Genomic DNA, 27,679 nt, shown 5'->3' with positions numbered 1-27,679 from the left:
GCTCATGCGAGTTGTTAGGTATGCTTTATTTATATATAAATATATACATATAGTTGAGAAATATGACTTTCATTAATAAGAGTGATAATACAAAAGAGGATAATGAGTTGGGCATAGTTTATAGTTGTTGGGGCTGGGGCAATATTTTAGAGAAAGGACAATGATCACAGATGCACCTTAGTCATCAAAATTTTTGTGAGAATTTGACTTCGTATATCCATTGGGGCAGTGTTGTTGAAATATCGGTGTAGTCACAGGTTATTTAAGCTTTCGTACAATTAGCATTAGGGGTTTAGTTTTATTTAGGGGTTAAAAGTTAAAAAATAATGTAAGTAATGGCAAAAATAGGGTATCTAAGAAAGAAATTTCAAAAGTAAAGTGGTTAAAGAAATAAATCGTGTACTCGGTACACGATTTTCATTAATATAGTCATCAGCCTCATGGTCGGTAGATAGCTGCCATGTTAGCATATGCGTAGGCTTGATCAGTGAAGGAAGACCAAACTTTGTGGACATACTTTTTTTTTTACTTCTAATGAACAATTTTCTTCCTTACCTGTTTTTTTTTCTTATTCTTTTATATCATATTCATTTATTAGATTTAGTGTCAAGATAAAATATAATTTTATTAGTTTTTTATTTTTTTATTTTTTTTATTTTTTTTATTTCAAGATAGAAGTTCATATGGCGTTAAAAGATTGAATTGCAAATCACTCAAGATTTCATATGATGGTCGTCTTCATGTTCCTTTGGATTAGTTTTGCCTTGTTGGTGTTGTCGTTTTGACGAGTACATCTTCGATTAGTGTTAGCAACATTGAGTTGTGTTGTCTGCTGAATAATATTTTCTATATTTACTAAGTTTTGGTCACATATTGAGTTCAGCTCTGGTAAATTGTGTATTGGTGTACATCTTGGGCAAAATTATTGTGTGATGAAAAATATTAATATTAAATAATGTTCATATCATATATTTGAAAAATGTAAGATAATAAAATTCTTACTGTGTAGTAATGGTAAGTGTCATCAAGTGATAAATTGTCTCATGATTTAATTGTACTAGGAAAAGTAGTTATGTTGGCCCATTTGTTATTTCTTCTTGTGCACAATGACCATGATGTGCACGTCAAACGATATACATTATGCATGACTTCGATGTCAATTGTGTTCGTGCTTATCTCAAATCAATTCGATTTAGTGTCGAGAGAATGGCACAAGGGTATCGTTTGTTGCAAACAAATTGGTTCAACACACGATTTGGTTGATGCCATTCTATGATTAGGAGGGCTAACCGTCAATCAAATATCTTGACCGTCACAACAATAATCAGATAGTAATAACAAAATATCGTGTGTATGACATCCATTTAATCTGAAAAAAAAAAAGATAATTTGACATCCAAAAAGTATGTTATATTCATTTGTATATTTGCTGATTGTGTATCAATTGGTCAAGTATTAGTCGAAATTTATTAACATATTTGTTGACTGGTCAGATGTAGTTTATACACCACTTTATCTAAAATTTAAAAAAAAAAAACAAATAATATATTTTATTACATAAAATAATAACAAAATAAATATATAAATAAAATAATACATGATATTGAGTGAATGATGATACGGAGTCTGTAATTGAGAATTTGTGGTGCTACAACTATTTGTAGCAGTTATTTTAATCTCAGTTTGGTGTTAAAATAATGAGCAATCCTAAACTCCAGGGAAATATATGCAACTGGGTACTGTTATTTAAGACTATATAGATTTAAGAAGACCTATTCAATAAAGAAGATAGAGTGTAGATCAAGTATGTCACGCTTTTCCTTGGTGTGAAGTAGTTTGTAGCAGTAATAACAAAATGGTGACCATGACTAGAAGAAGAATTGGATGATTGAAAGCGGTTGTGAAAGAAAAGCTAGACTTCTTGAAAGGATAGCCAGATTTGTTGATAATCTGACAATTATTGATGACTCAGAAATAAAGTTGGGCTAGGTCTTCTTCCCTGAGCTAAAAAAGGAGCAATTAGTCTCGAGGTTTTTCATCCACTGGTAATTCAAACTGAATTGCAACGTAATTAGGCATCCCCACAATATGTTATGCAGATGTCTCCCTTACCAAGATCCATGTTGCACCATGACTGAAAGAATATAAACAAAATTAAATAACAAAATCCATTACATAACAAAGTCAGTTACATAACAAATATAGTTACATAACGAAGTCAATTCCATAACCAAATCCATTAGATAACAAAGTTAATTACATAACAATCTTAAAACAAAATTTCAAATCCAATCTAATGGTAAAACAAATACTAGATCTTAGACAAAACAAATTTCACACTAGATTTTCAAAATTTTCAACAAAATAAGTTCAAAACAATAGATTTTTCATCGATACATCTAAACAAAATACTAGAACTATGGATATTCAAAGAACAATCTCATATACTTGGGAAAAAATTGCCTAGGGTCAACTACGGTATGGTAGGGGCAGCAGCAGCGGAGAATGACAAGCAATAGAGAACACGACGGGCAGTGAATTAGAAGAGAGGAATAAAGAAAACTGGAAGAGTGAGGAAGAAAGTGATTGGAGAGGGTGGTGGGAAGAATTTTGGAACCACTAACTCGTGTACCGAGTACACGAGTATGGTGGACCCAGTCCACGACTTTTTGGTCAATACAACATGTTAGACGTGTAAAAATTGCCAGGTGGCAGGTCAGCATCAAGTCAGCATCAGGTCATGTGAAGCTGGTGATATGGAGGGAAGTTGTGAATTCCATCGTGGCTTTAAATCATGGATTAGGTACACGTGTTATTTGCTTACTCATAACTCATGCACCCGGTCCACAATTTCACTACCTTATATTTGTCATTTCTTTCAATCCAACTTTATTTTTGTCAGTAAATATTAAAACAACATTATTTTTAAAAACCATTATTTAGGTTAGAAGATAATTAATCAGAAGTTCTATTAAAATTCATTAATTAGAGCCTCGTAGAATAATATAATTATTTATTTTGGTCATTGGTGTTTCTGTTTTTGATCTCTAGTCTTTTAGAAATAATTTTATTTTTTTTAAAAAAAATCAGATTTTGCATCCATTGACCATTGTTTTATTCTGTCATTCTTGAGGATTGTTTGATCATCTTTTATATATATACATATAGTTGTAAATGAACTTTTTAAATTAAAAAAATATGAATTATTTTTGGTTCAGTATAGGAAACGTCGTTTAATAATAAATTGTTTGCTTTTCGATTTCTTATTATCTTTTCTTAATCATCCAGGCTTGGTTTTAGTTTTTAGTTTTCTATTGATGAACAAAGAAAATGTTTTTAAAACTTGTGAAGAATTATAGAGAATAGGGTAAGGAAAGGAAATGTTATTGAGTGAAAGACATTATATATAGAATGATCTAGAAGATTGTAAAGCAGTGGGCTTTTCAGAGACAATTATGAGGTTGAAAAGTCAGATGAAAGATCTTTTGAAGAGAAGGATGGACTCGGAATTTTCTCAGATGAAATTGTGTTCTTCAAAACTTGCATTATAGATTTCTTTATATTTTAAAAATATCCCAAAATTTTAAAATAAGTTATCTAGCTAACCATGATTAAATAGTTTTCAATTATTTCTTAAAATAAGGCATGCTTGTTTTAAATGGCAAAATTATTGAAAGTATTTTTAAATATAGCAAAATACTTTTTTTTATTGATAAATTTTATTAGTGCCTATTGCATTTTGCTATTTTCTTTTCTACAAAATTTGTCTTTCATTAAACTGGATCCAACTTTTTAACACATGCAACTTTCACGTAATCCTATTTAACAGGTGCGGGTTTCATTTTCTACTTTAAAAACATAGAAACGAAAGCTCATAGTCCAAAATAGAAGTAATTGGATTAGTGTTGTACTAAGATGTTCGACAATTTTTATTATATTTATACAATAATCAAGATATAAAATAGTTTGGAAGACGAAGGTTAAGACGAGAGGATTGGATTTAATTTTAAATTTAGACGATTATATTAATTTCCAAAACTAAACAATCAAAAGACGATTAATTTAGATTGAAAATGTGGTTGCAGTGAATTTTTAAAATTTAAGTTCAAATTGAACGCCATTTGATTCGATTTTTTCCTATTATGCTCATCTTTTCACAATTTTATAATCATCATTTTTATTTTTATTGTTCCCAAGTAAACAATTAAAATTTTAGCTAAATTTAAAAAACAAAAACAAATTTATTAAAACTGCTTTTCCAAATTAGAATTTGAAATTATTTTTAAAATGTAGAGAACAAAATGAAGAAATTAATAGATGCAAGTAGAGTATAGTATCTATAAAAGGCTACTTATGAATCAAATGATAATAAAATGAAACAATAAATTTGTAATACGCTCAATACTAATGCTTAAAGATTAAACTTGTAGGTTAGTCCATTAAATAAGATTCGGACAAACACGTGATAAATGAAGTCACAATGTACCGAGATGAATCCGTTATTCCACTGTAAGTACTCTCTTCTACACCATTTATTAAAAATGTTTCCTATACCCAGTTGAGTGCTCCAAGTTCTCTGTTCATAAATTATATGATCCACCGCAGATAATGAAACGCAAGGGAGAGGGGTTAAACAATAATATATATATATATATATATTATGAACATTATCTGAGAAGGGATGGGATGGGATGAGGATACCCAAAAAGCTCCTCCTAACTTTCTGTATAGGCTTCTGCCATGATTAAGAGCACTAAAGATGTCCAACCAGTAAATGGGTGTGCGCCTTTTCCTTTACCCGTTTTTTGATTATACTGTTCCCAAATGTATCCAGTCTTGTGATAATTGCCAACCACATTTCTGCGCCAATAGTGAACTGGTGTAAAGCTTTCGGCATTCTAGATATGTTCATGGTTTGATTCGATTTGGTTTTGCTGCCAAACCAAACCAAACCAAACAAAAAATATGGGTTCGGAAAATATGTCAAACCAAATCAAACAGTTTGTTTGGTAACTAAACTGCAAATATTCAGTTTAGTTCGGCCTTTGGTTTCATAATATATAATATATATGTAATTTGTTTGGTTCGACTTGGCTTTCGGTTTTACATAATATATACATATATAAATACTTCAATTTCATATATAACATAGGCTTGGTTTTTGATTTTCTATATAATATAATCAATTTGATTTTGGATTCGGCAAATCCAAAACTGAACCGAATTGAAAGATTCAATTTTCTTATAATTTTAAACCCAACAAAATCGATGCTTAAACAGAAACTGAATTTTCAGTTCGGTTTTGTCATTCGGCTTGGTTTGGTCGGTTCTAAAGTTTTCCAAGCTAGCCATGAAACAAATAACTGCAGCAGCTTGTACGGGGGTGTTTGAAAATAAGTTCACAAAACTCACTTTTTCTTTGTTAACTTGTTGAAAATTTGCACAAGTTATAAATAAAAGAAAATGATAGTGAAAAAGCATAATCTTCAGAAAACGGAACGTAAAAAGAAGGTAAAAAAAAATTGTTGAACGGACTCATAATTACCTAATTATATTGCTTCTCAACTCATCACGAATATCTTTGGCTCTTTCTCTATACGGTCCATGCTCTGTAATCCAGGTCACATTAAGGTATTATCGAACTAAAAACAAAGAGGCGCACATGAGATACCTTCCAGATAGGAGGCGATGGATTGAAAATACCTGTGGCATAGTGGTTGAGAGCTGAAAGAATCAAGTAATTCATGTTCATCCAAATTGTACCTCTCCAATAAGGTGCCTCATGCTCCGTATTGTACTTCATGTATAATGAGCTACAACGTGCAATTTCAAAGACGGAATTAATCCACACAATAATACACCACATGGTTTTGGGTTCGTCGAAGGACAGAGATTAACAGAAATTATGATACCGTACACGTACCTTGTTTTAGATAGGGAACGGAGCCCATAATTTGTCCAGAATATGCTTCGATTTGAAATAAGATCAAGCTGTTTTCCAAGGATCGGAGATTCCTGTTGGAGAGTTGAAGGGAAAAAAAGATTCAAGCCTCTTCACGACTGTAAAATAACACCACACGAATCAATGGTTTCACGTTGCCAGCACTTACAGGTGGAATGATTCTCCCCATGAGTGGAAAAAGACTGACATAACCGATATGAGGAACCATTCTTAGCCTTGGCGTTTCCGACACTTCCCGGATAAGTTGTCGAGTTGTAAATCCCTGCTCTCCCATCACCTCTTTCCAAATTAAACGTACCTACATGAAATCAATCCTTGCATTAGGGGAAAAACTGAAAAAACTGGTTAAACGGATCGAAATTGCTATTTGGTCGGATTGGGTTTGCAGAAAAACAAAATTAAAAGGGGAAAAAACAAACCGTTAATATTTTATTATATATATAAAAATTCAAAAGTAATATCAAATAAAAACGTTGGACATGTCGGTGTGAACGATTTTGTATTCTTTAGGTCCTCAATTTGAGCCTCAGGCAGATTGTCCCCACCCGTCACCAAACCCAGACCCACACACACAAGAAATCGGCAAACTGCGAGCCGAACCAATCAAACCACTGGTTTAATCGGTTTGGTTCGACTTCGGCTTTCTGTTTTTCCTTCACCAAATGGTTGGTTCGGCCCTGGTTTTGCACAGTAACCAAGCTGAACTGATCGCCTGAACCCCTACCTTGCATTAAAAAACACAAGAATGGACTCTAAACACACAGTACCACCGCAAAACAAGCTTTTAAGGTAGAAATTTCCGTCAGTGCAATCGAAAATACACACATTTCAGAGCGAGTAATGTACTTAATAGAGTTTTGGAGCCTTCTGTTCATTTTGTAATTTCTCAAACAATGGTGGATCTATTAATAAAGGAAACAACTTTATAAACTCATAAAAAGCCAAATTCATATGTGGGAACCATCAAGAAAACCAGGAAAGTGCAAAAGAGCGAACGAGAAATCAAGGGAGTGTTCCGTTGACATACATAAAATAGAAAATAATACAGGCATTTGGAGAATAAAAGTTCGTATCCCACACATTAAGAGTTTATTTCAAGGAGAAGATTAAATGAAAGTCGAATTGTAAAGACAATGATGATAATACAGAGACCATACCTTTTCAGTGTGATTTCCAAAATCTAAGTAAGTTCCATAGGCGTCATCAAAGTGCATCTGGTCAGGCATCAATCATGGTCAAATTAGAGGTCGAGAGCTTATTATCTATTACTATTTCAAATGTTCTACAAAAAAGACCACGTGCATAAATAATCGTCTCCATATATTATAATTATGAAATAAATTTCCAGCAGAGATGAAAGTGACAACCAACCTGATTTTTTATTTATTTTTTAATGAGAAACATGAAACATAATTTTATTGACAGTATGAAATTACAAAAGAGCAAAAGATGTCGTGAGGAGTTACATAATACTATTCCAATGTGTAATGAAAGAAGTAAGGTCGTAATCACAAAAGAGAGGGGTGAATTTACACCAAGTTAAAGGTGTATAAAAAAGGTGTTCAAAGAATTGAAAATTTGACAACCAACCTGATTCAGAAGCTCAAAATCCGAAAGAATTTTTGCTGCTGAACTATAAACCTGCATGATATGAATTCTTCAAAAATTCGAATGGAAATAAATAATAAAAAAAAAAAAAAAAAAAAAAAAAAAAAAAAAAGAAAGAGAAGAAAATCTATGAGATACTAAGTTGATCTCTCATGACAATTTACCGTTTCAACTCTCTTTCTCTTCACGGTTAGCTCCGAAATAGCATGCATGCAATCTGCAGCAAGAAGCATCCAGCATCGGAGGTCCACATGACGCTCATCATCAGTGGGGTGCGAAGCACGAGGATAATCATCCAACCCAGACATCAGTGCCTACAAATGTGAACAATTTTAGATCATGGGGAACTTTGTTGGTAAGGCATAAAAGAGAAACTTCAACGCCATTATTTTGATACTGCTTAGAGAAACGTGCTTTTGTAACACTGACAACTTTTACACCAAATAAAGTGTAAGGATTCTTCCTCACTTAAATGGTATTCACGTCAAGATAATTCCAGAACAGGGGAAAATAGAGTTCAAGATGGAAAACAAACAACGTATTCCCACCTACAGCCAAGATAACCAAGAGGGTTGCCCTCTCCACCAAGACTTCTGTTCATACACAAAATACAAGATAACTAACCCTAGCACAACAAAACGTTTAAATACCAACATTCCCTTGCTGGCCGTACAACGGGCCCACTATAAGCTACCCCTCTGTCGATGGTGCAAGCCCTTTTTTGCCCCTCCTTTTGTACACATACTTGATAGGTGGCCTAACATTATCCCCATGGAGATCAGGGAATTGTTCGGTGAAGGCTGCACAAGACTCCCAGGTGGCTTCATGCTCCGGTTGGTCTTTCCAGGTTACTAAGCATTCCCATTCCCTCTCAGCTTCATTCCAGCGTACTTGTTCAACTTTGCTGGGTCCAGAACCCATTCCAACTGGTCATTCAGCAGCGAAACATCAGGCTGTACTACTTGGTGATTTCCCACAGCTTTCTTCAACTGGGAAACATGAAACACCGAGTGAATTTTGGCTGTCTCCAGTAAGTCTAACAGATAAGCTACCTCGCCGATTTGACCCCTAACTCTAAATGGTCCAAAGAATCTCGGGGCTAGCTTTTCACAACGCTTCTTGGCTAGAGTCTTCTGTCTATAGAGACGTATTTTCCGATAAACCCAGTCCCCTGCTTCAAACTCTACTTTCCTTCTATGAATGTCCGCAAATTTCTTCATCTATCCTGTGCACGGGAGAGGTGGTCCTTCAAAATGGCCAAGGTCTCGTCTCTATCTTGCAACTGTTTTTCCATGGAATCATTCGCCGTGGTACCCGAATGTCCGTAAGAAACGATCAGCAGCGGCGGCTTCCCATAAACTACAGCATACGGAATAATTTTTATGGAGGCATGATATGATGTGTTGTACCAAAGCTCCACCCAAGGCAGCCACTCCCTCCACGTTTTGGGCTTTCTTGACAGAAATAACTGTTGAAATTAGGATTTTGAGCCCTAGGGGCAATTTTGTCTTTTTCATTGTACCCTAGGGTTCCTTGTTCTCTATTTAAGTTGTTGGTCTACTGAATTCCATTGTATCAGTTTCTAATAATAATTCCCTTATCCCGTGATTTTTCTCCCTAATTAGGATTTTCCACGTAAATTCTTGGTGTGTTATTTTTCTTTTCCCTACTCTTTTTTTATCATGGTATCAGAGCATGGAGATGAAACCCTGGCCACCATTGAGGAAAATCCAATAGGAGAATCCCAAACCAATAACCCAGATATAACCACTGTTATCCAAAAAGCCATTGATAGATACTTCCAAACTCTTCCCCACTTCCGTGAAGACCAGCCGCCGCCGCCCTACCCACCGCCGGCCGTTTCCGTCGAGCCAACCGCCACCGCCATCCCAACTTCCGGCTCCCTCAAAGACCTAACCACCCAACTGCACCCGCACGCTACCTGTTCGAACCAACCGCACACGAGCGATGGAGTTTTTCTGGCTCAGACACGTGCAGAGGAGGTCGACCAACGACCAGCCGCGCGAAACTGGTCTGACCGGTCACAGACGATGCCGACCGAAGCTGTGGAGCATCGATCTGCTATTTCCGACGCCAACTGGACCCGATCTGCAATACCCGAGCTCCGATCTGCTATTTCCGACGCCGATTGGTCCAGATCTGTGATGCCCGGTACCAATCAGTCAAGTTTCCGTCCTTCGGGAGTACCGCCGACCTTCTCCTCTCAGATCAGAGCCTCATCCCAGTCTTTGCCGCACCAAATGACAGATGAAAGAGGTATGGGTATTTTCCAGCTAGGTATGAGCAACCAAAGGGGGCAGTTTTCGCCGAGTATGGATGAGTTTGGAGGGGGCGAGTCTTCATCTTACCACCAGGACCAAGGAAATACAATCAAAGATCGAGTTACCCAGTTGCAGTTGCAGATTAAACAACAGAATGAGATGTTTCAACAGTAGCTTGCTGCTATTGGGGACGCCATGGGATCAAAATCCAAGATCCAATCAGATCTAAATCCATACCCTGAAAACTCGATAACTTCGTTCCCTACTTACTCCTCAAATTTATGTTCTGGAACTATAGGCAACTCTTCTGGAATTATTATAGGGGAAAAGTTAAATGGGGATAATTACTTCTCTTGGTCCCAATCTATTAAAATGGCTCTTGGGGGCCGTCATAAATTTGGATATCTGACAGGTGAAATACCAAAACCAAGGATTGGTGACCCTTAAGAGCGAATGTGGAAAGGAGAGGATTCTTTGTTGAGATCAATTTTGATTGGTAGTATGGAACCTCAGGTTGGAAAACCTTTATTGTATGCAGCTACAACCCGTAATATTTGGGAGGCAGCCCAGAAACTCTACTCCAGGAGACAGAATGCCTCACGTTTGTATACTCTACGTAAGTAGAGTCCATTAATGCAAACAGGGAACGATGGACGTTACCGCTTACTTTAACAAGCTATCTCTATTATGGCAAGAGATGGATTTGTGCCGTGAAATGATCTGGAACTGTCCTTATAGAGGAGTGTTACATTATCAATCTGAAGAAACGGATCGCGTGTATGACTTTCTTGCAGGTCTAAACTCTAAATTTGATATAGTGCGCAGTCGTATACTGGGGACCAGACCTATACCATCCCTAATGGAGGTCTGTTCTGAAGTTCGCCTGGAAGAAGATCAGTCGAGAGCCATGAACAGTACACCTATAACACCAACAGATTCTGTTGCGTTCAAAACATCAGGCCCAGTACAAGATAAACAGAATAGTAAGCCGCCCCCAATATGTGAACATTGCAAGAAACCTTGGCACACTAAAGATCAGTGCTAGAAACTCCATGGCCGACCGCCTAATGGTAAGAAACGACAGCCAAGTCGAGCTCTCATAGGTGAATCTGTTACTAAAGATACTCAGACTTAGAACCAGGAAATTACTCAGAATACTACTACAGTGGGTGTAAGTGCAATCGCCCATACAGGTACTTTTCAATCTTTTGGTCTTGTGAGTAAAACTGGTAATAAACTGTGGATATTAGACTCAGGAGCCACAGATCACCTCACTGGTTCCTCTAATCAATTTTTATCTTATCAACCTGATGCTGGAAATGAAAGGATCCGAATTGCAGATGGGTCCTTTGCTTCTGTTGCTGGAAAAGGACGAGTGTCACCCTTTGCCGGCTTAGTACTCCAAGATGTGTTGCATGTGCCAAAAGTGTCTTACAATCTGTTATCTGTTAGTAAGCTAACAAGAGATTTGAAGTGTTGTGTTAGTTTCTCACTTGATGATGTTATGTTTCAGGATCTGACCTCGGGGAGGACGATTGGCACTGCCCGACATGACAGGGGACTCTATTTCCTTACTGAAGAAGCTTCCTTTAGGTTATGTGATAGGACTAGTTTGTTTTCTTCTCATTTTTCCATTTCTGAAACTGATTATATGTTGTGGCATTATCGTCTTGGCCATCATAATTTCCAGTATATGAACTATTTGTTCCCTCATCTTTTTCGCAATATTAATATCTCCAAATTGAAATGTGATGTGTGTGTCCAGGCGTAACAGCCTCGTGTTTCTTTCTCTTCTCCGCCCTATAAGCCGTCTAAACCATTTACTCTATTCCATAGTGATGTCTGGGGTCCTTCACCAGTCACTACCATAACTGGGAAGCGTTGGTTTGTAACCTTTATTGACGATCATACTCGTCTAACCTGGTTTTCCTGCTGACAGATAAATCAGAAGTCACGTCAGTTTTCCAACAATTTTACAATTCCATAGAAACCCAGTTCAACGCTAAAATTGCTATCCTCAGAAGTGATAATGGTCGATAATACCTTAGTAACACCTTACAGAATTCCTTACCTCCGAAGGTGTTGTCCATCAGAGTTCCTGTGCGTACACTCCTCAACAAAATGGAGTGGCCGAACGGAAAAACCGTCACCTAGTTGAAGTTGCCCGCTCTCTTATGTTGTCTACCTCTCTTCCCTCTTATTTGTGGGGTGATGCTATTCTGACAGCAGCCCATCTCATAAACCGCATGCCATCCCGGGTCCTTAAATTCCAAACCCCATAAGACTATTTCAAAGAGTCTTACCCAAACTCCAGACTTCTTTCTAATGTACCCCTTCGTGTCTTTGGCTGTGTGGTGTTCGGCCATACACACAGACCTAACCGAACCAAGTTTACCCTTCGAGCACAAAAATGCGTTTTTATAGGATACCCTCTACATCAGCGTGGGTACAAGTGTTATCACCCTCCTTCCAGGAAATACTTTGTCACTATGGATGTGACCTTCTTCGAAGATCATCTATTCTTTCCCAATGGTTCTCTTCAGGGGGAGCATTCCAGTGAAGAAACCAATTGGTGTCCCAGTCTTTCTACCTTACCTGAACCTGAACCCATCCTTGATGTCAGTGTCAACACCAACGCACCCATCCTCCCAACTGTACAAGTCCCTTGGATCACATACTATAGAAAGAATCTCAGGAAGGAAATAGCACCACCTGTCATCTCTCCGGCTCCAGTTCATGAGTTTGAACAGAGATCAGTTCTAGGTACTAGTAGTCCTATCCTTGATCATGATAATAAATGTGATAACATTGATGCTTGTGTTGAAAATGTTGAGAGCAAAAGCAGGGAAGATAATGCCAGCAAGGATGTGATTGAGGTTGATGATGGTGCAGAGACAGATGAGTGCATGACTCTTAAGGACATGGTAGAACCTAGAAAAGAAGCCTCTCTTATTCCCACTGAGAAAAATGTTGAGAGTGGGAAAATAACAGAACCGGAGGGAGAATGCAGTATGTCAGAAGAAAATAAAGATAGAGATGAATCCCTTGATCTTCCGATTGCCTTGAGGAAAGGTACAAGATCATGTACTAAATATCCGTTGCAAAGCTACTTGTCCTATAGTAATTTATCCCCTAAGTTCAAGGCCCTCCCTACAAGCCTAGACACAATGGTGATACCAAAAAGTATACACACCACATTGGAAAGTCCTGAATGGAAAGCAGCGGTTATGGAAGAAATGAAAGCCCTCGAGAAAAATCATATGTGGGATAAGTCAATCTTCCGAATGGTCATAAAGCAGTCGGATGTAAATGGGTATTCACAATAAAGTATAAGCCTGATGGAACTGTTGACAGATATAAAGCAAGATTAGTAGCCAGGGGTTTTACTCAGATATTTGGGGTTGATTATTCAAAGACCTTTTTGCCAATTGCAAAGCTAAATACAGTTCGGGTCCTCCTTTCTATTGCAGTTAATAAGGACTGACCCCTTCACCAGCTTGATGTGAAGAATGCTTTTCTCAATGGAGAACTGGAGGAAGAAGTCTATATGAGTCCTCCCCCAGGATTTGAGAGACAGTTTGATCACCGAGTTTGCAGATTGAGAAAGTCCTTATATGGGCTAAAACAGTCACCAAGGGCGTGGTTTGACAGATTTACTATGTTTGTAAAATCTCAAGGATATAAACAGGGTCATTCTGATCATACTCTGTTTACTAAAAGGTCTGTATCCGAAAAAATCGCAATTTTGATTGTTTATGTTGATGACATTGTTATTTCAAGTGATGATACTTCAGAGATTGACCGATTGAAGGCAAAGATAGCTGAGGAATTCGAGATCAAGGACCTTGGAAAACTAAGATACTTCCTCGAAATGGAAGTAGCTCGATCAAGAGAAGGAATTTCAGTTTCCCAAAGGAAGTATACTCTGGACCTGCTCAAGGAAACAGGTATGACGGGATGTAAACCAGTTGATACCCCTATAGAAGCCAATGCAAAGTTAAGTAATATGAGTAAAAGTGTTCCAGTGAGCAAAGAAAGATATCAGCGACTTATTGGGAAATTAATATATCTTTCTCATACTAGACCCGACATCTCTTATGCAGTAAGTATGGTAAGTCAGTTCATGCAGTCACCATACGAAGAACACATGACGACAGTGGAGCGCATTTTGAGATATCTAAAAACTTCCCCAAGGAAAGACTTGATGTTCAGGAAAACTGAAAAACGATGTATCGAAGCTTACACTGATGCTGATTGGGCAGGATCTGTAGTAGACAAAAAATCAACATCAGGATATTGTACCTTTGTGTGGGGCAATCTTGTTACATGGAGAAACAAAAAACAAGGTGTTGTTGCCAGAAGCAGTGCTGAGGCATAATACAGAGCCATGAGTCAAGGAATCTGTGAAGAGATCTGGCTTGAAAAAGTCTTGAAAGACCTTGGTCAAGAGAATACCAGCCCAATGAAACTCTACTGTGATAATAAAGCAGCCATAAGCATAGCAAACAACCCTGTTCAACATGACAGAACAAAACATGTGGAGATTGAGCGGCACTTTATCAAAGAAAGACTCGATAGTGGCAACATTTGTGTTCCTTATATTCCCTCCAATCAACAAATTGCAGGTCCTAACAAAGGGGCTTTCCAGACAGTCGTTTGACACTTGTGTGAGCAAGTTGGGACTTATTGACATCTACGCCCCAACTTGAGGGGGAGTGTTGAAATTAGGGTTTTGGGCCCTAGGGGCAATTTTGTTTTTTTCATTGTACCCTAGGGTTTCCCTGTTCTCTATTTAAGCTATTGGTCTACTGTATTCCATTGTATCAGTTTCTAATAATAATTCCCTTATCCCGTGGTTTTTCTCCCTAATTAGGGTTTTCCACGTAAATTCTTGGTGTGTTATTTTTCTTTTTCCTACTTTTTTTTCATCAACCACGAAGATACATTTCCAAGCATGTGTTTACAGCCTCAGTCTGAGGGTGGTATGCCGTGCTTCTCTTCAACTAAGTGCCTTGTAAACAAAACAGTTCCTGCCAGAAGTGGTCAAGGAAAACGTGATCCCAATCCGATACGATGGAACGAGGATATCCATGGTGGCGCACCACCTCTTTAATAAACACTGTTGCAACCATTTTAGCCGAGTACGAATGGCCCAAGGCCATGAAATGAGCATATTTACTCATACGGTCCACCACCACAAAGACTACCTAAAATCCCTTCGAACAGGGTAGCCCTCCACGAAGTCCATCGAAATATCCTCCCATACTCGATTAGGAATCGGCAAAAGTTGTAATAGTCCGATGGGGGATAATGCTTGAATTTTGTTTCTCTAGCAAACATAACACTGTTCCACATATTGCTTGACATCCGATCGCATTCCCTCCCAGAACAACTCAGCTACTATCCGTTTGTTTGTCCGCAAATACCCTGAATGCCCCCGATCACCGAATCATGGAAGGTATGAAGAATTGTGCACAATAAACTCAAGGAACGGAAAAGGACTAATTTGCCGTTATGAAACAACCTCCCTTGATATTAAACAATCAGCGAATCAATTATGCATACAGGCTATAATTGGGAACGCTCTCGCTCTCGCTCTCTTGGGCTACCTTGTTAAATATGGCCTTGAGTTTCGGATCTTCTTGTACTTCTTTATCAACCACACTCAAATCAATCAGATAGGGAACTGCTATCACATTTAGCTGGCTCCACCCAACATTCTTGAGAGAGCCGTTTTGTTCTCAGGTCCCACTTTATAAATGATCTCAAAATCATACCCCATCAACTTGTCACCCATTTTTGAACTCCCTGTGGAATATCACACTGTTCTAAGATGTATCTCAGAGTCTTTTGGTCTGTGTAGATCGTGAACCAGTGACCTAACAAATAGTGGCGCCATTTTTCCACAGACAACACAATGGCCATTAATTCCCTTTCGTAAACCGACTTCTTCCTGCCAGCCATCGATAAGACCTGATTGAAATAGGCGATGGGGTGTTGATTCTGTGATAACACTGCTCCCAAACCCATCCTTGAGGCATCCGTTTCTATGTCAAATGGGAGGTTAAAGTCGGGTAAAGCTAAAACCAGTAGTGTAACCATGGCCTTTTTTAATGTCTCAAACACCCTTGCCGCGTCCTCTGACCATACAAATCCATTCTTCTTAGTCAGCCGCATCAACGGAGCTGCTATGACTCCATAATTGGCTACGAACCAGCGATAATACCCCATTAGGCCTAGGAAGCCTTCTCAATTCTTTGACGTTTCTTGGTAGGGGCCACTCCGCCATGGCTCGGATTTTCCCTTCATCCGTTTCCACTCCTCCCGCTAAGACCCAGTGTCCTAGGTATTCAATTCGAGTTTTGGCTAGCTGACACTTTTTCTTGTTTGCAGAGGAGCTGGAGTACCACAATTAAATGTTCCAAATGGGAAACCATGTCCCTGCTGTAAACCAAAATGTTATCGGAAAACACAAACGACATGATTCATAAGAAATTTTCGAAGATAGGGTCCAAAAACCTGATTCATAAGAGCTTGAAACGTCGTTGGTGCGTTAGTCAACCCAAACGACATGACCAAAAACTCCTGATGCCCCCTATGGATCCGAAATGTCGTCTTTGGTATATCTTTTTCTCAAACCCTTATCTGGTGGTATCCGAATTTCAAGTCAATTTTGGAAAAAACACAGGCCCTATGCAGCTCGTCTAGCAATTCATCGATCATCAAAATAGGGAATTTGTTCGGTACCGTAACCCGATTCAGTGCTCAATAATCCAAACAAAAATGCCAGTTGTCGTCCTTCTTAACTAATATGATAGCGATGGAAAACAAACTTATACTCAGAAGGGTGTCGTCCTTCTTCTTAACTCATTTACTAACCTCTCGATCTCATTCTTCTGCGCATGCAGGTGTCAGTAGGGTCTCACGTTGATCAGGTCGGTTCCTGCTTTCAATTGGATCTGGTGGTCAATCTACCTTACTGGAGGTAAGCCCTCTGGCATGTGGGACACATCTTCGAACTCTTGCTGGAGTTGCTCTAACTCAGGTTGAAGTTCCTCAATGGTTTCGCTCATCAACAGTTCCCAATCCTCCTGAGGTACACCCATCGCCTCCCATCGCCCGGAGATCTACTAGGAACCCCTCATCCTCTGGCTGCCACGTCTTAACCATCATTTTCAAGTAGACTTCCATTCAAGCAAGACCTTCAATCCCTCTACCGTAAGGGTCATTGTCAATTCCTTCTAGTCGACTGTCATTGATCCCTGTTTTCTTAGCCACTGCATGCGTAGCACCATGTCTAAATTTCCTAGCTTCATTGGTAGAAAATCATCCATAAAAGTTATCATGGGCAGGTCGACCGTCACCCCTTTGCACGTGCCTTTTCCTGGGACAACTTTCCCAGAACCCATGATAACACCATAGCTAGTTGTCTCCGTCACGGGTAATTTCAAGGTCTCTACCACGCGCTGCCCTATAAAGTTGTGTGGCCCCACAGTATACCATAACCAAAATTTCTTGCTCCTCGATCATCGCTTTGAGTTTAAAATTACCTGGTGTGGTTACCCCACTACCGAATTCAACAACAACTCGACCACGGGACTCACCTCCAACATGCAGTCCTCCACCTGCATTTCTTCCATCTCAATATCCTCCACATCATTAGCTACTACACAAAGGCGTAATTCTTTGTTTTTGCAACGATGACCCTTACCGAATGGCTCGTCGCACTGATAACACAAGCCCTCTTCCCTCTTCGCTTGCAGCTCAGAGTCTATCCATCTGTGAAGAGGATCTCGTCGATTTGTTCCAATGCCCGTACCTGGGGATTGTACCTTCTCGGCCCATGTGATCGTACGGGTCGTACTACCCTTTGTATTTTTTACCATTGGCTTTTGGGCTGGTTTCCAATCCTACCCATACGGGTTGTGGGCCATACGCATACATCTATACGATCTTCAACTAATTGGGTCGCGTCCATCATCTCTTCCAGGCCCACTGCTCTCATGGTGAACACCTCAGTCCGTATCACCGGATCCAACCCATTCGTGAATGTGTTGACTAAGACATCTTCTGCCAATTCCGGCAATGGTGCCAACAGCTCTTCAAACCTCTGTAAATATTCCGTGATGGTTCCCTCCTGCTTGATCGCCAAGAACCAAACACATGGTGTTCCCTGCTCCCGTGACCAAAAACGAATGTAAATCCTCTGTTTGGGCTCCTTCCATGACTTAAATTTCCAACGATTCTTTGCCCAGTGAAACCAGTTTAACGCCTTCCCTTCCATACTCACGATCGTGATTTTCAACTTCTCCTTTTCAGTCGGCCAATACAACTAGAAGTAGTGCTCCTCTCTAAAAAACCAACCATCTGGATCCTTCCCGTTGAAAACAGGCATCTCGAGTTTTTCGAACTTAATCCACTCTTGTCCTCCCCCATTTTCTTTCCTTAGGGATGATTCCCCTTCTTTGGCTTCTTTGAATTCCTCGAACTCCTCTTCCGGTCTCTCTTTTCTCTTCCCCGTGGTGGTACCAGTCACCTCCGACGACCCCTACTGTCTTTGGCGGTCACCATATATCTTAGTCAACATTACTTGAATCTTCTCCACCGGCTTTTCCAGCGTCGGCAGCCTCTGCAACTCCTGCTTGATAATCCCAATGTCATTTTCCGTTGCACTCAACCGTTCCTCAATCAGTTTCTGTGTCATCTTCATCCACTTCCCTAGGTTTCCGAACATCTTTGGTACCACTTATAAGAATTCTTCCTCACTTAAATGGTATTCACGTTAAGATAATTCCAAACAGGGGGAAATAGAGTTCAAGATAGAAAACAAACAACGTATTCCAACCTACAGCCAAGATAACCAAGAGGGTTGCCCTCTCCACCAAGACTTCTGTTCATACACAAAATACAAGATAACTAACCCTAGCAGAACAAAACATTTAAATACCAACATTCCTCTACTGGCCATACGGCGGGCCCACTATAAGCTACCCCTCTGTCGATGGTGCAAGCCTATTTTTTGTCCCTCCTTTTGTACACATGCTTGATAGGTGGCCTAACATAAAGAGCCACAAAAAGAGAGGCCTCAAGGACTTCTTATGAAGATCTTTCCTTATTTCTTTCATTCCAAATTTTCCAGATCACCACTCTTATGATGTATAGCGTTTCTAAAGAACAATCATTAATGAAGGAAAGTTAATAAATGGATAAATATGTACAAAGTGATGAAGGGAGCACTGTTTTCTCGGTCACCAACAGAGCAAGGCATAGAGAGTTCAGAATTTTAAAAAAAAAACCTTAGGGTTAAGTTCCCGAATTGTAGAGCTGTCTCTTCCATGCCAGTAAAAGCTGCTTGCCTCTTTCCCTGTGTTCCACAAAATGATATTTTCAGTCAATGAAGGGGAGAAAATGTGAAATTCCAAATGGCTTACTAACTAATATGAACTCAAGCATAGTGAAAGAACCCATTGAATGCCCAAAAAAATAATATAACACAGGATGCAGACACCTGGCTGTGTAGTATTGAACCACTGGAACCAAGCTTCCAAGCGGACAAAAGCCCGTTCTAAGAATGAAGATATCTTCGAGCTTTCTGTCTCCGTAAATGCATTTTTCTTTAGGCCATGAACTAATTCTACAAGAAGAAACAAATCTAATCACCAACATCGCAACTAGAGATTCAACCAAATGATTTGATATTTTATGTTACGGACCACAATGGTCTACTATTACCAGTGTACTGTGAGTTCATATTCGCTGGTGACACTACATACAAAAGCAGAAAATGTAGAGCTAGTTAAACAGCCACAGTACCCATGAATGCTCAGATTTCTGAATGCACTCAAGTGTAAATGGGAGTGTGTAACCAAATGCCGAAGAGATAAGACTCCAAGAAATAAGTTCTCGTCAAATAAAATAGCAGGAATTGCTAGCAAGGTACTCATTATCTCAAAGGATCCATAGAAGTTGTATGAATCCTTCGATCAATGGCCAACAACATTTTTTTGTCTCTTATTCAGATAATAAAGCAAAAAGAATTTCAGAGTTGCTTACTCTACAATACATTGTATCTTTTGTGTAGCAGACTTATTAGGAACAATCCACATTATTAACAAATTTTCCTCCATCAGAAATACATTAAAAAAATTATTGGAGTTCAAAACTCGAGTTACTACATCTCTCAACAGTCAACACCATTGCACCATCACAATTTCTCTGTTCTCATTGCCCTAAAATTATATTTTAAAAAAACGCCAGGCATGGCTACTTACGTTCCACTCCTAGCATCATTGCATGGTTTATCACACTAATTCCCCAAAGTCACCTCTTTTAATATCTATAGACGCGATAATAAGATGTTGGAGGGAGAGAAAAGAATCATACACAGAATACTATGACAGGGAATTGAGATAAAATTAGTAATTACCACGCAAGACTAGAAATAATGCTGGAGGGTTAGCATTGCTTGGATATTGAGGAATAAATTCTTCCGGGATCTTGCTGCATTGAGATTAGAAAACAAAGTGGAAGATATTTCAGTAGAGGTTAACGGTAATTTAAATTCACATATTTGAACAAGCTGTCACCTGAGAGCTTCGGCCCCTAATATTTGTTCACGTGGAATCCATCCATCAATATTCATTAGATCCAACCAGTGACCAAGAATATCTAAGCTAATATGAATATCCCATCGCCTGTTCAACAATGGATAGGAAGAAGGTACGGGGTCAAGAATGAAAGCTCAGCCCAGTAAAGTCTTCATAACATGTGAATCTTTCTTATCCAAAAGACGAATAATCTACCTGCACTTGAAAATATAAAAATGAACTGCACGTCTAGAAACAATAAGCACTAACCAGATCAGCAGCTGATGAAAGCCTTCATCCCACAAAAATCCCCTAGGGAAGACGGGACGGCATGGAACAGCAGTGTAAAGCTCAGCAGGCCAATAAAAAAGGAAACTATCACGACTTCCGGGCTGCAATAAATGTAGTGTTGTGTTTCCTCGGTTGCAAAATTAATAACATACAACAAAACATTCACAGGTTTCAATGCAAAAGGAACAGAATAAATATGCTCAAAGACTGAAAAATAGAAAAGGAAAAAAAGAACCAAAAACTACAAAATACAAGATTAATAATCTTGGAGCAAATAGAAATTACGTTAATTCCTCAGGCCAATAAGAAAACAAAAAATTTTACATCTAGTAAAAATGGAAAATTTAAAAAAAAAAATTGAGTATACTGATGAAGCATCTCCTACGATGAGAGGTATACATATATCATTAGATGGAGATTATTTAATGATAAAACAATTGAAGAATTAGTAGGCTAATAAATTGGGGGAGGGGGGGGGGGGGGGGGGGGGGGGGGGGGGGTGTGGGTGTTGTCTTCAAGACATGCCAACAAGGAATGAGAAGAAAAGGCTCCAACTACTTACATGGGAGGCACCTGGGAGAGCAATTTTAGACCGGCCATAGAAATAACCAATGCCACCTAATAAGTTTGAAACAGCAGCCTTACCAACAGTTGTGGATTCTAAATCAAACTGATCATAATTGCAAAATTAGATCCATCAAACACTAATTACAAGTTTAAGGACATCAACAGAATATAATCTAGAATCAAAGAAGAAAATATCACTTAGAAGTTGGAAATATGTTTTTTGCTTCAGCCAGTTTTTAGAAGAACTCGGTACATATTGTATTGAACACAAACTAAGGAAGGATCACCAAACATGTATTTTGTCTTATGGAGTAAGCATCTGACTTTTGATACTTTGATATAAGCATCCAGCTAGGTGCTATACTATATTCAACAGTTCTCGTTACTCAGTTCAAGCAAATCTTTTTTTTTTTTTTTGGGCAAAATATAGAAGATGAGATGATGAACAGATGTCTCCAAACTATAAATACCTTGTTTGCCAAACTAAAGCACTCCTCAAATCTGGTATCAAATTCTAATTCTTTCTCCTTTAATCGGTCCGTTAATGATGAACCTAGTTGAAGTGGGAACAAACACAATATGTGAAGAACAGAAGCCAAGAAAAATAATAACCCTTCTTATGAATAATTGACATCTCCAAACAACATACATAAGTAGAAACACGATTTAGACTCTGCATCACATACATAAAATGGATTTTCTTTAAGGATACAGACAAAAACTTCAAATCAATTCGATAACTTTTTTATGCTCTTCTTTGGTTCATTGTTGAAGCAAATAATTCAGTAGCCTCACTTCTAGTTTCATAACTTTTTATAACGTACAGATGTTTCTTATAAACATAAAAAGCACACAAAAGCTTATGGCAGATCAAAATTCCAATTTTTTGTGGTAGAAGTGTACCAAAAAGATTTGTCTTTCCTCAACTCCAAATTTGGCAGTGCATATTGCCAACTACTAACTGGATCTTATGGATTCAAAGTGGGATTCACAGTAAACACCTGTAAGGCTGTTGACACGTTCCTCTTCTCTAGAACTTGGGAAACCAGTTCCAGAAATGAAAGCCAAATCTGTTCTAAATGGAATTCTTCCGGAGATCTGTGAAACAAAAATAAACAAATCACACAGAAAAAAACAAGAAAATGGTGCCACTCATATGGTTTAGACATTCCCACTTTCTCCATGATATGGAAACTTTCATCTGCATTCAAGCATACCTGGAAAACTAAAATATTTGAAGAGTCATCAGAAGTGTCAGAGAGCTGCAGTCGACCAAATTTTCTTGCCTGGCAAAAAAGATAATGCAAAGACGTGCTGGAGTCCATCACAGCACAGATATATAAACCCCAAAAGATTATTCAGGGGGAAAATCAGACATCACGAGGCATCCAAATGCATTTAAAAAGAGTAATAAAAAGAAAAGTCAACCTACTTGTGCACCAATATTTTCCTGAACAAGTTCAGATAAATTGTGAAAATGCTCGGTCTTAAAGCCACTAAAATGGACTTCCACATCATCCTGCAGGGGAAACCATATGAAAAGAAAAATGATGTCACCAGATTAACAACAATGGTTATGTAAAAAGAAAATTCCAAGCAGTCTGATCAAAGAAAGCACAGTATGTCAGAGGCAATTTCTATTACAATAACGACACAAACTCTAAGATTATAACTGAAGATTTTAATTTCAACAAGCAATTATGGAAAAAAAAAAATCTTAGGAAGAAGGATGGGGTAGCAGATGTTCAATTAAAATGTTTGATTGAGATGTGAGGGGTTGGAGAAAGAGACTACAGCAGAACAAATGATCATGGAGATTTGTCCTTCTGTGGTCCCTTAAAAGTGTAGAAAGTGCAGAAAATAGACAGGAGGGTGGCTAAAACAATATGTAGCTCAAGAGAATCAACAGATATAGGATGGGATGGGCTCAAATTACTACTTGCAAGTTCATTTAAAGTAGTAAATGCCAACACTATCCCATTGGAATTCATATAAATCTAAAATAGAAAACTTCAATTCCTCACTTAAGAAGAATCCAAAGAGAAAAACTGAGGGAACTAATTCATTTAGAGAAGACATTTCAGAGAAAAAATTGGAGAGGCATCACACTATTGCTTTCAGGAATTTACCCTAGATTCTAAATGTAACTGCCAATTTCCTATATCTCTGCGTGAACCTGATGCTATGAGTGAAGTCTCATGAATGTTCATGGCATCTCTACTCAAACGTAAAGCATTTCCATCTTCATCTGCCAAGTAGAAAAAAAGATGTCCAGTTTTCAACAATTCCTTGACCTCCTCAGATCTGCAAAACCAGCTAGAAATAAGAATGTGTTTATCCTCACAAAAGAAACGTGATAAAATCAACCACATTCTCAAAAGGGGAAAAAATCTATTACAGGCCTTAAGCCTAGGTCTCATGTAAGTAACAAGGTAAATGGGATTGAAAAAATATTCACGTAGTTCATGACTCAGTTAAACTAATAGTCAAATTCTGAAACCCACATAAAACCTTCCAGAACAAGTGGCTCAATAAGAACAGATTACACCAAATGAATGTGGTACATGACATAACTACATAGTCAACAATACAAGATTAAACCGATCTATATGCTTCAACATGAGTAAACTTTTCAAGGGAGAAATCTCACTTTTATCCTATAGTACCCTCAGATCATTTATACTTATTTTACGGGAATGATTTTCAATATAGAATATATATCACTTTTGATACTTTCAGAATTCCTAATTCTCTTCTGAAAATGGATCGACAAGGAAAATCCTGCACTAGACATTATTCGACACCGGTGAAAGAGATTTTTACAGTTTCACATGGCAGTCCAATCATTTACCAATTTGTAAAACATATGCATAAAGTGAAATATGAATCCTCGGTCAAAGGAGAAATAAGAAGTCAAGAAAAGTTCATCTAGAAGAACTTTACATGGAAAGCTAGGTCTTTAACCAGACTACCAACGATCGCTGTGCCACAAAATAAGTTCCAACTCATTGTCAGAATCCAGTCCAGTTATGCTACATCTACTTTCTATCAAGTTACTATTTATGGACAGCCCTTCAACATTAAAGCCACGTTAATGGAAAGAATGTTTAAAATATCCTTGTATTAAAGGCATTTACGTTTTGCTATTAACTTCAATGCGAACACTCCAATCTCCACCATAGCCACTACCACTCTCCTTTGTTTTCAGAAAACTTGTTGCCAAAGTCAAGTCCTGGTCAACAATAACTTGATGTCCAAAATCACGTGCATTATGATGAGTCCAGCCGTATGTGCTTAGTTCATCAGAATCTTGGCACACATGCCTCATGACATATCTTCCATTCTGAACACCTATCCACATCAAGCCAGCAAGCAATGAACGTGGAGTCCTGAGATATAAGAGAACTACTTATCAGCTAAAAACTAGGTATTCGTATAAAGCATTTGATAGAGTGAGTAAAGAACAAAAAACAGATATAGAAGAATTGGCTGAGGTCAAGACTATGATTACAGTGACCAAAGTTACATATCGAGAATCACAGAGATTGAACTCTAAATACCCAGAAAATTTTTATGTTCGGTATTAAAAACTCGCCACGGAAAGATTGCAACTACCTTGTGAGGTTTGCATCATAAAAATTCATTTACCAAAAATAATCTAACAATATACACTAAAAATACAATGTCTTGAAGAGCACAAATCTGACTTTCAAAACACAACTCAAAGAATCGAGTCACTCCAGCCACCAAGTATGCTCAAGTTATCAATACAGAGTTTGTATTCCTGACAATACACATTTTGTAAATGGACGATAAGAACAATGTGGTAGTTAGCAAAGTGTTTCCTGCGTACTCGTTGAATAATTAAGCATCTTGTAACTTCGAAAACACAAGTAAATTCAATTGTTGAAAAACATCCTAGATCGTGCAAATATACGACGAAACTTATTTTCAACTCAATGAAGTACCTAGCTCGGATTCCAAGATAGAGATGAGGTCGATAAGTTCCCCAATACAGGCTCTCTTTATGTTCACCTTGAAACTGTCTCCACAACCAGCGAATATAGGCGGAATGTAGGCAGCGTAAGATATACAATTAATATATATACACACATATATATAGCGGGAAAAAAATGATGGAGGAGAAAAATTAACAAATAGTTAAAGCAACTCTCTACCTGAGGAAGGTCGATAACTTTTGGAGCAGGAAATGGCGTAATAACCCTAGGAGTCCGATGGTCTCCGACTACGACTAGGCTTCTGATCAGATAAAAGATGACGAAAAATGCGACGAAGCAAAAACCTACCATGACCTTGAGACTAACATTGAAGATGCGAATCGAAGGACGTAATTTGCTTCTATCTCTGTGCCGTCGATAAGTATCCGGACCTTGACGGACGGCGGTGTCGTCGTCGCCGTCGACGGCGGAGACTGATTTGTTTCGGCTTCGAGGATTCCGTCGACTATGTCCAGTCATATTGAAATCAACGCCCCTAAGACAGTACAAACTGAAGGAGCAAGAGGACCTGCGGTTAACGGTCGTAAGAAGAAAGGAGGAGTGAAGTGATGGAGAGAGGGAGTATAAGATTCCTAATTCTGACTAATCTCCGGCGATACCTTGACTTGAGGCGCGCGTGGGTGAAAATGATATAAATAGTTTATTTTCGCGCTAAATACTCGATTGGAGAATAAAATGCGTCTTCGTGCACCTATTTAGTGTTCTCCGATTATACAGAAAGGGGCAATTCTACAAATAATGTATTTTTAAAGAGAGCGAGGGACATAGGGTGGTGATAAAAAATTCCCTGAAAATAATGTTGTTCGAAAAAATAAATGTCTCATCCAGGGTCCGGTGAGAAAATTGTGTACGGAATTCACGATTTTTTTCGATGCAACTTTCCTCTATGTCGTTTGTCAAAAAGGCAACTATGTTCACGAGACCCGTGGACCAAATCCATGAATAAGATAAAACTTGTTGGGAATAACTTTGGGTTTTTGGCTCATAGCAAAAGAAAAAGTAATTTTGAGAGAAAAGAGATAAGAGTTATCCTATTTTGAAGATTTAGGCTTGACAAGTTGGTATATATATAAATGTTTAGAAGGAAGCTTCTAAAGTGTGGTGGTGGTAGAAGTATGACCCTTTCACCACACATGTTGTTACCTATCCTTTTTAAAATGTTATAAAAAAAAATTACTGTTTTACCGTTCGTTAATCCTTAAAATTAATTCCAAATCTAAAAATATTTTTCTTCCTCTTCTTAATTTTTTTTTTTTGACAACTTGTGTATACACAGAAAAAACTCTAGCTTCTCAGTTTTACCGATCTTTTTTGTTTTCGGTTGTCATCGACGTTTTTGAGCTAATTTTTTGATTGATTCCAATTCATTATGTGACGAGTGCACGTTAAAGTTCGGATGTTGTGTGAACCTTGGGGAGCAACGACTTTTTGTGATATAGCACCAAGGTCACGTCATTCTTGCTTTAAAGGCAGTAGGTTTATCCACGACGCAATAATCTTCATTTGGAATAACAAAACTTGTATACCTTTTATTTAATTTAAATTTAAATGTTATCTAAAAAATGAAGTTTATTTTTTTGTTTGCGTTTATAAAACATTAAAACATCATAAAAATTGATTAATCAAATTATATTCAAATAAAAATATATCTAAACTTATAAACTCACCTATTACTTTTATTGACCATGAGGGGTTGTTTGGGGGCTCGTAATGTAATGAGTTTGGATTGTAATGTAATCCAAAACTCATGTTCGAATTGAGCATTTTGGACCCAATTTATATTTTTTAACTCATTATGATCTGATAGCTTTTAACCCAATCCTCTTTCCCATTGTTTCACGTTTCACGATTCTATTTTTATTCCACCTTTGATTCTTCACGTATTCCAACACTACTCTAATTCTCAATAATCCTTATTACATCTCAGTCTCCTAAATAGTATTTTCTCATACTTTATAAAGTCTATTGGAATGTAGATTAAGATATACACTTGTTTTTTTGGAGCACACCTAGATGTTCAACTACAATTCCTCATACATGATTTTTTCTCAATATTTTCAAATTTTTTATGGGGTGTGATTGAAACTTTGAGATAGACTCTGATAATTTAAAAATGGCACACCCGGCCCCATACCACTTTTAACCATCTAATGACATGGCGTGCTTGACAATAAATCCTAACATGTTGCTAACTCTTTTAATCACATTAGATCTCACAAAACTTAAATAATTGAAAATTGAGCAAGTTTACTTTGAAAAATGGCTAAAACACTTGTAGGAGAAGATAAATATTTACGAACATGCTATATGGAAATACCAAAAAGGTTAAAAAAAACTTCACAACCTGAAACCAATCTACAACCA

At 37.9% G+C, this 27,679-nt stretch overlaps 1 protein-coding gene across 7 annotated transcripts; it reads right to left on the bottom strand.

Annotated features, from left to right (window-relative positions):
• Positions 1–4,405: 4,405 nt before the first annotated feature.
• Positions 4,406–26,029, bottom strand: GCS1 (glucosidase 1). Of its 7 annotated transcripts, none has more exons than XR_016530777.1 (22): positions 25,475–26,028; positions 25,265–25,338; positions 24,434–24,685; positions 23,426–23,612; positions 22,729–22,815; positions 22,514–22,582; positions 22,298–22,394; positions 21,767–21,849; positions 21,292–21,399; positions 20,709–20,830; positions 20,439–20,546; positions 20,279–20,352; positions 19,361–19,486; positions 19,149–19,216; positions 7,735–7,884; positions 7,553–7,603; positions 7,120–7,176; positions 6,111–6,686; positions 5,924–6,015; positions 5,704–5,813; positions 5,546–5,609; positions 4,406–4,860 (listed from the first exon to the last, which is right to left on the bottom strand). XR_016530777.1 is itself a non-coding variant. In XM_039036159.2 (22 exons), exons 1-22 carry the CDS (start codon positions 25,772–25,774, stop codon positions 4,716–4,718), a joined length of 2,562 nt encoding a protein of 853 aa, XP_038892087.1. In that variant the 5' UTR covers positions 25,775–26,029; the 3' UTR covers positions 4,406–4,715. The 7 variants fall into 7 exon arrangements, 4 of the variants coding, with proteins under 4 accessions (XP_038892087.1, XP_038892086.1, XP_090171865.1 ...); XR_016530775.1 differs by having other exon boundaries at positions 6,111–6,682; XR_016530776.1 differs by having other exon boundaries at positions 6,111–6,682; positions 23,426–23,600.
• Positions 26,030–27,679: the final 1,650 nt, after the last annotated feature.

This window comes from Benincasa hispida, chromosome 7 (assembly GCF_027475165.1).
Source record: "Benincasa hispida cultivar pf3 chromosome 7, pf3_genome.v1.1, whole genome shotgun sequence".
Lineage (NCBI taxonomy): Eukaryota > Viridiplantae > Streptophyta > Magnoliopsida > Cucurbitales > Cucurbitaceae > Benincasa > Benincasa hispida.
This window is presented reverse-complemented; position numbering and strand designations above follow the sequence as displayed.